Raw genomic sequence first — 11,879 nt, 5'->3', positions numbered from 1 at the left:
TTGACAGCGGAAGCGGAAATCTCAAAGGGAAGTAATAATGTAAACAAAATGGCGAGTGCGTGGAAGTTTATCCCATGTGCTTTGTCGGAACTTCGCCTTGACCACACTTTAAAGTGTGGTCAGTCCTTCAGGTTGGTTAGTTGATAACAGTTTGGGCACCACAGTTTGTCTAATCAAGTAAATGCCCCAGATCTTCCTTTTAGTGTAACTGTCTCATCGGAATAAGCCTGGTATGATACTACCATCGACCATGTTCCTCATGATGAGATCCCTTCAGCTTAGACAGCGGGCTAAACGGTTGACGTAGTGTCTAATAATATATAATTTTGATGGAAACAACCAACTACATTAAAATTGAAAAGGCTCCCCAGTAAGATGGGAAATTCTGAACCTGTGGAAAATCTAGACTTGCTTCATTTAGGGCTATAGCATTAAGTATCCTGGAAAATATCTCTCTAAATGGATTACAGTAAGGGCTGGGCGGAAGGGAAAATAGCATGGTTCAGGGATTGTGAGGCACACTGTGGCAAATCTAGACTTGCTTCATTTAGGGCTATAGCATTACAGTAAGGGCTGGGCGGAAGGGAAAATAGCATGGTTCAGGGATTGTGAGGCACACTGTGGCACACTGTGGCAAATCTAGACTTGCCTCATTTAGGGCTATAGCATTACAGTTAGGGCTGGGCGGAAGGGAAAATAGCATGGTTCAGGGATTGTGAGGCACACTGTGGCAAATCTAGACTTGCTTCATTTAGGGCTATAGCATTACAGTAAGGGCTGGGCGGAAGGGAAAATATTATGATTCAAGGATTGTGAGACAAACTAGTTAAAACGCCACCTCAGCAAACTGTCACCAATTTCATCTTGCTAACACTGAAGGTCAAGTGAAAAGGCACCTTATTATTTTGATAATCCCCGATTGGTGTGTTTTCGCTTGGTGCAATGTTGACGAGGTGCGGTTTTAGCTATAACCTGATTTGGCTCTTGTCATTGGGCCAGTATGCTGGTAGCTTTCAATGACAAGTACTTGTGGAAAACCATGTCTACATTTAGCTCACCTGATTCACTCACTCACTCACTGTATAGCTTTGTGATTGTTGCAGGTGGAAGGAGGTGACTCCAGGTGTGTGGACAGGTGTGATTGGACACCAAGTATGGAGACTGAAGCAGGACGCATCACACGTGTATTACCAGGTGTTCCCAGGACAAGGGGCACCTGATCCATGTAAATCTGACCAAAGTCTTCTAACACAGATAAAATCTGAATCTAAACAGAGCATCCAGCAGGCTGTAAAATCAGATGAGCATAAAATCAAAATGGAGTGTCCTGTTGGAAGCAGTGAAATGGGGGATGGTGACACTAACGTAAATGTAATTAGAAACAAGAAGTTGGAACTAAAGGAGGAACCACTCTTCACCTCTGAGAAGGATATTAATGAAAGTGTTCTCCGTGATTATTTTCAGCTGAATGTCAACCTTAACAAACTTTACAAATCTTGGTCGGCAGCTGATCAAAATTTCAAAAAAATATCATCCTCTTTTCAAGGAATCCGAATGTTACGTCAAGATCCAGTAGAAAATTTGTTCTCATTTATCTGTTCCTCCAACAACCATATCAGTCGGATCAGCTCGATGGTCGAGAAACTGTGTGATCACTATGGCGATAAGATTATGGAGGTTGATGGGAAATTGTACCACGCCTTCCCACAAGTCTCAATACTTGCGGCTCCTGGGGTGGAAGCAAGGTTGCGGGAGCTCGGGTTTGGGTACAGGGCTAAGTACATCAACGTGACAGCCAAGTACATATGTGACAACCATACCAAAGACTGGCTCTACTCACTGAGGAACATGCCTTATGAGGATACGAAGAGAGAACTGATGAAGCTGTGTGGTGTTGGAGCCAAGGTGAGGCTACAGGCACAGAATACATGGGGTTTTATGTCAGTTAGAGGCGCCTGAAAATTTTGTTAGAGCAACTTCTATTTTTTATCACTGCTCGAAAATAAGCATAATTGTTATCCTGAAGCATATCTGAACTTATTTATTCAAATATCTTCTTGATATAAATAGATCATAAGCTTCTCCCCTGAATATCAAATAGTCAGTCCCTAAGCATGCTAAGTATACTAACATGTTAATGGACCCCAGGATGGACATGATGGAACAAAGTAAATATTTCTGAAATCTTTGTATATCTTTATATATTGTGTACATTATGAACTGCGTAATCTGATTACTTGTGGACCTCCGTGGTCTGGTTGTAGAGCCTCTGCCTGGAGCTTGGAAGGTCGGGGTTTGATCCCCGGCTGCATCATACCAAAAGACTTTAAAAGATGGTACTTGTTGTTACCCTGCATGGCTCTCGTCATTATGGGGCTAAAACAAGGACTGGTCGGCTCGGAGTCCGGATACTGTGTCTGCGTGGGATATTTATGTTAAACTGTGGCATTGTATCTCAGTGGGCTAGCACTATAAAATCAGCATTAATCTGGACTACTACAAACAGCCACACACACATGCATGCTGTCTAAATGCAATAATCTTGAACTCAACGTATACTCCATTCCACCCCATCTGATGACACATGTTGTGTAGTTTGCATTAGTCTGATGTCTACGATGCCCTATGTTGTGTAGGTTGCGGACTGCGTATGTTCTATGTCTACGATGCCCTATGTTGTGTAGGTTGTGGACTGCCTATGTCCTATGTCTATGATGCCCTATGTTGTATACGTTGCGGAATGCGTATGTCCTATGTCTACATTGCCCTATGTTGTGTAGGTTGAGGACTGCGTATGTTCTATGTCTACATTGCCCTATGTTGTGTAGGTTGCGGACTGCGTATGTTCTATGTCTACGATGCCCTATGTTGTGTAGGTTGCGGACTGCGTATGTTCTATGTCTACGTTGCCCTATGTTGTGTAGGTTGCGGACTGCGTATGTCCTATGTCTATGATGCCTTATGTTGTGTAGGTTGCGGACTGCGTATGTCTGATGTCCATGGACAAGCCAGGATCAATCCCGGTGGACACGCATGTGTGGCAGATCGCAGCTCGGCACTACATCCCTAAACTACAGCACAGCAAGTCACTGACAGATAAACTCTATCGGGAAATAGGTAACTCAGAATAAACATTATTTGTCATGTTCAGTCATGCATGTTCAGTGAATTGGTTTGTTTTGACATTGTTTATATTTATGTGAACATGTTAAAGACAGGGAAACAAACCTCCAAATACTTCTGTCCTGAAGGTTATTAATATGTACAACATCTATATCTTGTACATGTTGTACCCTCCTTCAAATCTTTGATTTTGCTCCGAATATTTGATATTTCACTTTCTGAGTGATTACTCTATTGTTGTTGTATATGATTCTTCAAATTAAAAATTAAAAAATAATATCAGTAGATATCAGTCATATCTGGCAGTAAGTATTTTTTATGCTGCTTGACACATTTTTTTCTGACGTGTCATCCCCTGGTCATATTGTGTCAAGATCTTCAATTGTGATCCAGCCAGGATTTATTTTACAGGGGATTCCTTCAGGGCTCTGTGGGGGGAGTATGCCGGCTGGGCCCACTCGGTAAGTTCACCATGGTTAAAGGGAGTGAGTACCGTTGGTAGCCTTGTTGGTAAAGTGTTCACTTATCACTGAAGACCCCAGTTCAATTTCCCACACGGATGTCAATGTGTCAGCCCCATTCTGCTGTTCTGTGTTATCCCTGTTATATGCTTGGAGGAATGATGGCACCATACACAGTCTCATCCTTGAATTAAACCAACCCTGTCATCATGATCGTTATATATTTTTGCTTGATGACAAATATTTTCTTACATGTGTTCTATGTTAAGACTGAAACTCTTCAGAAAATGCACTTTTATCTTATCTTCAATACTGGTATGTTTTTAGATCTACCTTTGGTTGCTGGTGATCTATAGCCAGTTTTTATACTGTCCATATTGAATTTGTAAGTTTTTAATTTTCTGATATTAGTTTTAGATAAAATCTGTGATCATCTAGTTGTTGTACTGTGCATCGGCGACATGTGTTTAAACATTCTAAATGTATTTATTATTAATGTATAACTTGTTCTCATCACAATACAGTGATTTATTTATCTAGACCTGCTCAGAGGCTGATATTTGTCCCCGAGTCTGCAGCAAATGTCATTAAAAATTCCCCAAATGGAATCAAAAGTTTTCAAATTTATGTTAATAACTAACAGCTAAATTTATGGCTTTGTAGATTTAACACATATTTCACTGATAACAGGATGAATAACTAGGAATGTTTATGCTTAATTATATATTATTGCATTGATTGCAACCTCAAAAGACAATGTTAAAAAGGGCCTACCTGTAATTGTGTAAATTTAAACACAATTAGAACGTATGGTTGTGGGTTTGAATCCCGGTTCACCTCGATTCTGTTTCTAGACTTGTCGGTACCATACCCATGCTTGAGGGTTTCACCAAAGTGGCAGACGTCTGAGACCTGCATCACTTCAGGCTTTCCTCCCACATTAAGCTGTCATGCCCTGATGTAAGTTGAATACTGTTGAAAGCAGCGTTAAACCCCACTCACTCACTCACTCCTTGTGTCTGCAGGTGCTGTTTGCTGCGGATCTAAAGCACTTTAAGGAAGTTGACAAGACTGAGGTGAGCATGTTGAACAGCTACAATGACTCCAGTGTCATTGGTGTTTACTTGATAGCCTAGTGGTTAAAGCATTCGCTCGTCACGCAAAGACTCTGGTTTGATTAATAATGTGTGAAGCCCATTTCTGGTGTCCTTGCCGAATATTGCTAAAAGCAGCATAAAAACATACTCACTGACTCACTCACTTTACTTGAAGTGTTACAAGCCATGCATGAAGACAGTCTCACAACATGTGGCCTGGGAATTTCTTGTTTAGTCAGTGACAGATGGAAACTGGAAACTTGATGTAGGTATAAATGGACAACCAGAAAAAAATGTCCAAACACCTGATCTTTTGTTTTAAGATATGTGAAAGCAACAAAGCCTTATTACATTTTAGACCAGATGGCACATAACATGGTGACAAGGCTGCAGGGTTGTTAGAGTGTCCACATTGCTGCAATATGGACTCTAGTGAGTGCCAGCTGTACTTGCTCACAACCCCAAGGGGATTACGAGTTAGGATTGGTCTCCAGCAACCTATATGCTGGTTGTGAGAGGCGACAGTGTCTTGGTTGATAGTGTGTCATTGTTGCTCAAAATATCAATCACTGGATTGTCTGGTTCAGTCATATAGCTGGAATATTGCTGCATGTGGCATTAAGCAACCAACAAACAAAACAGATAACACATGAGGTGTGACATGAGTTTGTTTATATACACAGTAATATTTTGAGTTTTTGTGACTGTGTTTATTGTGGCACCATGATCCAAATGTTTAACTGTTGTTTATCATGTTTATTACATTTGTACAGGTTAAGAAGAAGTCGTCAAATGTTGTGAAAAGGCCAGCACAGGCTCGAAGCAAGGACACAACATCGGCTAAACAGACTAAGAAAAAGTGACTTCCATATTTGCACACAGCAGACTCCCAGTCTCAGGTTGCTCTGAAAATGAAAACCTACATACCAGAATTCTGTCTGAGGTTGTTTGGACAGAGATCTTTAAGTACTGCACATCGTCACTGAGGAACATCTAGCACAACACCTGCATCTGGCTCCTCCCTTTGACCCACCAGGTCTTCAATATGAGAGAGAGGTCTCCAAGTCTTCCAGCTGTTATATCTAACAATCTGTACAGCTCTTATAACTGTGAAATAGCAAATCTTGCCATTATGTGATGTGGGGCTATAACTCTGAATGGAATCTGTGAAAATGGATTTGTAATGTACTCCATCTTAATATGTGATTGACCAGGGGAGGTAACTCTCCAGGTATTTATCTAGACCTGCTTAGATGAAGATATTCAGATAGATATTCAGCCCTAAATCTTATATTTAATAATAAACTACTTTCTGTTGACTCTACATAATAACACATGCAGTAAGACATTTAACCAGAGCCTCTAAGTACATTTCTAAGAAAGTTGTATGCACATCTTGGTCCTCAATTTCAGCCAATCATGTGCTTGATTTCATCGTGGAGATTCTGTGTTTTATTTGGTCTTCAACAGCCTATGCGTTATGCTGGTCGAGAGAGGTAACAAAGTGGATCAGTTGGACAACATGGTTACTCGGGACGCAACCCACGACAACAGGTCAGCTAATGTAGTGTGCCTGGGACAGTGGCAAGCCCTCGAGCAATGAGATAGCATAAATCTGTGTCAATCTGAGACTATCCTCACTTTTAGACGATCATGTACATTTACATTATAGAATCATGTAGTAGTTAGTTCTGTTTCCTGTTGTTCTATCTCTGTCATTTGTGATGTCGAATAAAGACGTCTCCAAACTGTGTAACACCTATTCATTTAATATTGTGATGACATCATGTTGGGGCCTCTGCTGAAGAAACATTGCTTCTACCAGAGGGGAAACCAAACGTTTTGCTGCTTGATATATCAATTCTGATGAGAAGTGACAGAGACTTGTGAGATAGCATTGTATTTGAAAACAACACAAAAATCAACATTCGTTAAATCTTTATTGTTACTAAAAGCAACGACAACCAAAGAAATCTCAGCAGAGTCCATTGTACCAATCCAACAATATTCTAAGTTTGTGTTTATGAATCGCTCTCTCGATTCAGGTGACACCCATCATAAACACATGCAAAGGCAAGTCAATTGTTCATCTGCACAAATACTGCAACATAAAGTACAAGTCAACACAGGGCATTGCATACATAACTTTTGTCACAGATGCACCAAATTTGGAAATGTTCTCCACATATCCTACTACAAATTGCTCCAGAAAGACACACCTTACTAGACTTTTGCATGGAGCCTTGCTCATAATATAGAGGGGCGATTGGGTAGCCTAGTGGTTAAAGCGTTGGCTCTTCGCGCCGACGCGGGTTCGATTCCCGACATTGGTACAATGTGTAAAGCCCATGTCTGGTGTCCCCCTCCCTGATATTGCTGGAATATTGCTAAAACAGCGTAAAACCATACTCACTCACTCACTCACTCATAATATCACTAACAGATTTGTCTGGTGCACACTTACATTTTACAAGCCATCGTCATGAAAATGGAATATTACTGTGAGAGGCATTAAACAAGCAAGAAAAACAAATCAAACCAAATCTATATCTTAAATTCTGTAACATATTTACATACATGTAACTGGTTTAAAGAACATGTCTTTGTTGGGGAGACAGAATATTTAACATCCAAGTCAATAGAAAATATTCGAACATTCTTACATAATGAACTGCATAAAATTGAATTTCATAACATAAGAGCATATATCAAACAAATTTATGCTTTACAACTTGCGGTCGCATCGGACATGGGTGGGCCAGTCGTCTAAGGCCCTTGGCCGCGCTAAAAAGCTATGATTGTGTGTTTGAATCCGATTCACCCTGATTGTTTCAAGGTTTGTCAGCATACTGGGTTTCATCAAAATAGTAAACACCCAATCTCATTAAAATCAGATCTTAGTTCTCACTACCACTAAACAAAGCTTTGTTAAGCGGTAGCGAGAACTAAGGTCTCATTTTAATCGGATTGAGTAAACACCTGACACTGTGTCACTTCGGGCTTTACCCCCACATTAAGCGGACACTCTGTGATATAACGGGAATATTGTTCAAAACGATGTTATCCCCAACTCACTCACTCACTCACTACCGTCGCTTGCAATATCTCAGCCATATAGCATCGAACGCAAATGATACATGTACACCAAAAGGTTAAGGTAAATAACACATTTACTGTACAGCCTCCTGTTATGTAAAAGTAAAACATATGTACCTACCTGGCTCTCCCCGTGGCAAGCGCGTCCACTAGCCTATATCAAAGCCTAGTGGAAACAGGGAGACGGACTCCGGTAGAACGTCCAACCGGAGAGCGGAAGGTCCGGGGTTCGATTCCCGGCCCAGTCATACCAAAAGACGTTAAAAGATGGTACTTGTTACCCTGTCTACCGCTCGGCATTAAGGGTATAACAAGGACTGGTCGGCTCGGAGTCGGTATACTGTGAGTGGTAACTTAGTCTGCAAGCACTATAAACCGTGCAATATATCAACTGATTGTGGACGAGGAAATGACAAATTCGGGTACTTATCATTTGAAGTATCGAAAACAATTGAAACGTACTTTCCTCGGAAGTTCAGTCCTAAATGGAAATGTATTTTACGGCAATGATAATGCCCCCTCAGCCATGTTTGTGTTCTTTTAGACCAACCTCTAAATAAACTACAGCTAAATAGTATGTTTATATAAAACGTCAACGCCAGAGAATAATCACGACTATCCGACGTGAATGATTTCATTGGGCTTAAAAGGCAAAATTGCGAATAAAATACTTGTCGTCCCCACCCGTGAAGATCCGGATCAGATTAGGTCTTCAGCAACCCATGCTTGCTGTAAAAGGTGACTATGCTTGTCGTAAGAGGCGACTGACGGGATCGGGTGATCAGGCTCGCTGACTTGGATGATGCATGTATCGATGCTCATGATGTCAATCACTGGATTGTCTGGTCCAGACTGGATTAAGACCTCCGTCATAAAGCTGTAATATTGCTGAGTGCGGCGTTAAACAAACAAACAAACAAACTTGTAGTCCCGCCTCGAAGGAACTTGTAATGTATACACCAGTATAGTTAACAGACAGGGGTTTTTTTCTTATTGAGTTGATACGTATTGAAAAAACAACAACAAAACAATGTTACTTTTCAAGATATAGTTTTTGAAATACAATAGGTTTGGTGGTGTGTTGGCTTGGGATTTAAATTGTACTCTTGAAAGACACGTTTTTGTTCCACACATTGGAGCAAAGTGTAAAGTCCAATTTTCAGCCAACAATGATAAGCTTACTAATCCACACGATCCTTGAATAGCTGCATGAACATACACATCAACGAATGATAGGTCCAAACTTTTCAAGCCTGTGCAGCCATTGAATGAGTCCGGGTCAAGGCCATGTGTGTGACTGTACACAAACTGACTTATTGAAGGCATGATTCTCTTGAATCATTTAAGACTCTTCAGAAAGATGGTTTCGAGACCGATAATTCTGGAAAGGTATTGGTTTCAATTCCCTGAATGGGATAAGCAGTCAGTCCTAAATATTGATGTGTGGTCAACATTTGAACATGTGTGGTCTTGTTTCTGTCAAAAGTCTGTGCTCTGGAGTCAGTGTTTATGTAACTGTGGATAGAAACTTGAGTAGAAGTTTCAAAAAGATGGCGACTAACGGGATCGGGTGGTCAGGCTGGCTGACTTGGTTGATGCACGACATTGATGTCATTTGCGTGGATCGATGCTCATAATGCTAATCACTGGATTGTCTGGTCCAGATTCGATTATTTACAGGCCGCCGTCATATAACTGGAATATTGCCGAGTAGTGTGCGGCGTTAAACAACAAACAAACAAACAAACAAAAATAACAAAGATGAATCTTCTTTGAACTTGTTGCCTTCAAGTGCCAGTGTTCTCAATAGTGGAGTGTGGTCCCACTTCAATGAACGAACCCCCCCCCCCCCCCCCAACACACACACACACACACACACACACAAAGTCGCTATATCAGTGCAATACTCTTTGACTTTCACCTAACCTCACCTTGCCTTCGGAAGATAACGCACCTGTGGGAAAAGGAAGTTGTAGTGAGTGAAAGCTAAATAGGCCATGTTTTGACAGCGTATATACCCTAACCGCCCAGGAATGCTTGTAGGTCCACGTATTTATTGTTACAAGCCATTGAAACCGTGCAATACATCAACTGATTGTGGACGAGGAAATGACAAATTCGGGTACTTATTATTCAAAGTATGGAAAGCAATTAAAAAATGCTTTCCTCGGAATTTCAGTCCTAAATGAAAATGTATTTTATACGGCAATAATTATGTCCCCTCAGCCATGTTTGTGTTCTTTTAGACCAACCTCTAAATAAACTACAGCTAAATATACTGAACCAAATTAAAAACTTCACAATCCTAAAATTTTAACATTTTGACCAGTTATCATTGTGGGCCCTTATTGTGTATTTAAACAGTAATGGCCACGTATAACACCCATTTTTGTGCAGGTGAATCGATCAAAATCATGTGCACAGCACTACAGTGGCAAGAGTGGTTTTACACGTGCAACTGGTCACGTGGCCATAATACCGCACGTGTTTTCAGCCATACTTGTTAGCAGTTATTAACACAAAAGGTAAAACACAAGAAAACAAAAGTCTTTACGGCCATTTGTCATGCCACGCCTTTCAAATGTGCAACTTGAACGTGCCATCGGCATGTTGCAGACGGGAACGTCCGTAGCTGAAGTCGCAAGGACGATGGGTTGTAGGCGACGGACTATTTATGATTTACAGACGCGTCTACAGCAAACAGCTACCACCGCTGATCGCCCTCGGCCAGGTCGACCACGTGTGACGTCACATGCAGAGGATCGTCAGATTGTCTTACGTCACCTCCGTAACCGATTTTTGACGGCTACATCAACCAGAAATGAACTGTTTAGGGGTAGACTGAGTGCGCAAACTGTTCGAAACCGTCTGAGAACTGCTCACCTTCAAGCACGACGGCCATACTGTGGGCCGATTCTGACTCAATTACACAGACGTCAACGTCAATTGTGGGCACAGCGACACTTACGATGGACTCAGAGGAATTGGAATCAAGTCGTCTTCAGTGATGAATCCCGATTTAATCTTCGATTTGCTGATGGTAGGGCGAGGGTGTGGAGGCGCCGTCATGAACGTTACGCCCAGTGTTGTGTACAGGAAGTTGACAGATTTCGAGGCGGAAGTGTCATGGTGTGGGGTGCTTTCTGTGTCAATGCACATTCCAGGCTTCTTCTGCCTTTTATGGCAGCACATGGACCCGGTTTGATCTTCCAACACGACAATGCCAGACCCCACATAGCAATTTTGACAAGGAATTTCCTTCAGAATGCGGGAGTCAACGTCATGGACTGGCCGTCAACACGTCTGGGATGCTCTTGGCAGAAGTCTGCGCACTCTCCAGAACCAACCACAGAATTTGCAAGATCTTGGCACCATTTTGCAGCAACAATGGCGTCGTCTTCTCAATCATGTGTTCACAAGCATCACAAGGTCCACGCGGAGGCGTTGTGTGGCAGTTGTCAACGCACATTGTGGCCATACACGCTACTGAACTTGTGTGCCATCAGATTCTAGTGCTTGGGACTTATGATTTAAACTGTTGATGTTATTACCGAATACCGTAGGTGCTTGGAACAAATTATGGTTACCACCGTTAATTAAAATCCTTCTTTTGACATTAATGATTAAAAATTACCTTCTCTGATACATTTGTCCGTTGTATATCATATATGGGATTACTTTTAAAAATGTGAAGTTTTTAATTTGACTCAGTATAGTATGTTTATATAAAACTTCAACGCCAGAGAATAATCTCGACTTTCCGACGTGAATGATTTCATTGGGCTTAAAAGGCAAAATTGCGAAAAAAAATACTTGTCCCTACCCGTGAAGATCCGGATCAGAATAGGTCCTCAGCAACCCATGCTTGCTGTAAAAAGCGACTATGCTTGTCGTAAGAGGCAACTAACGGGATCAGGTGGTCAGGCTCGCTGACTTGGATGATGCATGTCATCGCATTCCAATTGCGCGGATCGATGCTCATGATGTCAATCACTGGATTGTCTGGTCCAGACTGGATTAAGACCTCCGTCATAAAGCTGTAATATTGCTGAGTGCGGCGTTAAACAAACAAACAAACAAACTTGTAGTCCCGCCTCGAAGG

General features: G+C 41.5%; 1 protein-coding gene across 1 annotated transcript; it reads left to right on the top strand.

The window, feature by feature from the left end:
- The first annotated feature begins 48 nt into the window (after positions 1–48).
- LOC139459128 (N-glycosylase/DNA lyase-like) lies at positions 49–6,226 on the top strand. Its single transcript, XM_071240577.1, has 6 exons — positions 49–131; positions 1,104–1,905; positions 2,973–3,117; positions 3,535–3,584; positions 4,610–4,660; positions 5,455–6,226. The coding sequence occupies exons 1-6, from the start codon at positions 49–51 to the stop codon at positions 5,542–5,544; spliced, it is 1,221 nt and encodes a 406-aa protein (XP_071096678.1). The 3' UTR covers positions 5,545–6,226.
- Positions 6,227–11,879: the final 5,653 nt, after the last annotated feature.

The sequence above is a fragment of the Haliotis cracherodii genome, unplaced genomic scaffold (genome assembly GCF_022045235.1).
Source record: "Haliotis cracherodii isolate W230 unplaced genomic scaffold, xgHalCrac1.p SCAF_13, whole genome shotgun sequence".
Lineage (NCBI taxonomy): Eukaryota > Metazoa > Mollusca > Gastropoda > Lepetellida > Haliotidae > Haliotis > Haliotis cracherodii.
The sequence above is the reverse complement of the archived record's forward strand: the minus strand, read 5'-3'. Positions and strand labels throughout refer to the sequence as shown.

Bases quoted from the DNA above. Each gene is read 5' to 3' on its own strand.
- LOC139459128 (XM_071240577.1), top strand. From the start codon at position 49: ATGGCGAGTGCGTGGAAGTTTATCCCATGTGCTTTGTCGGAACTTCGC. The intron at 1,906-2,972 runs GTGAGGCTACAG...TATGTTGTGTAG, and splicing joins TGTGTGGTGTTGGAGCCAAG to GTTGCGGACTGCGTATGTCT. The intron at 4,661-5,454 runs GTGAGCATGTTG...ACATTTGTACAG, and splicing joins AGGAAGTTGACAAGACTGAG to GTTAAGAAGAAGTCGTCAAA.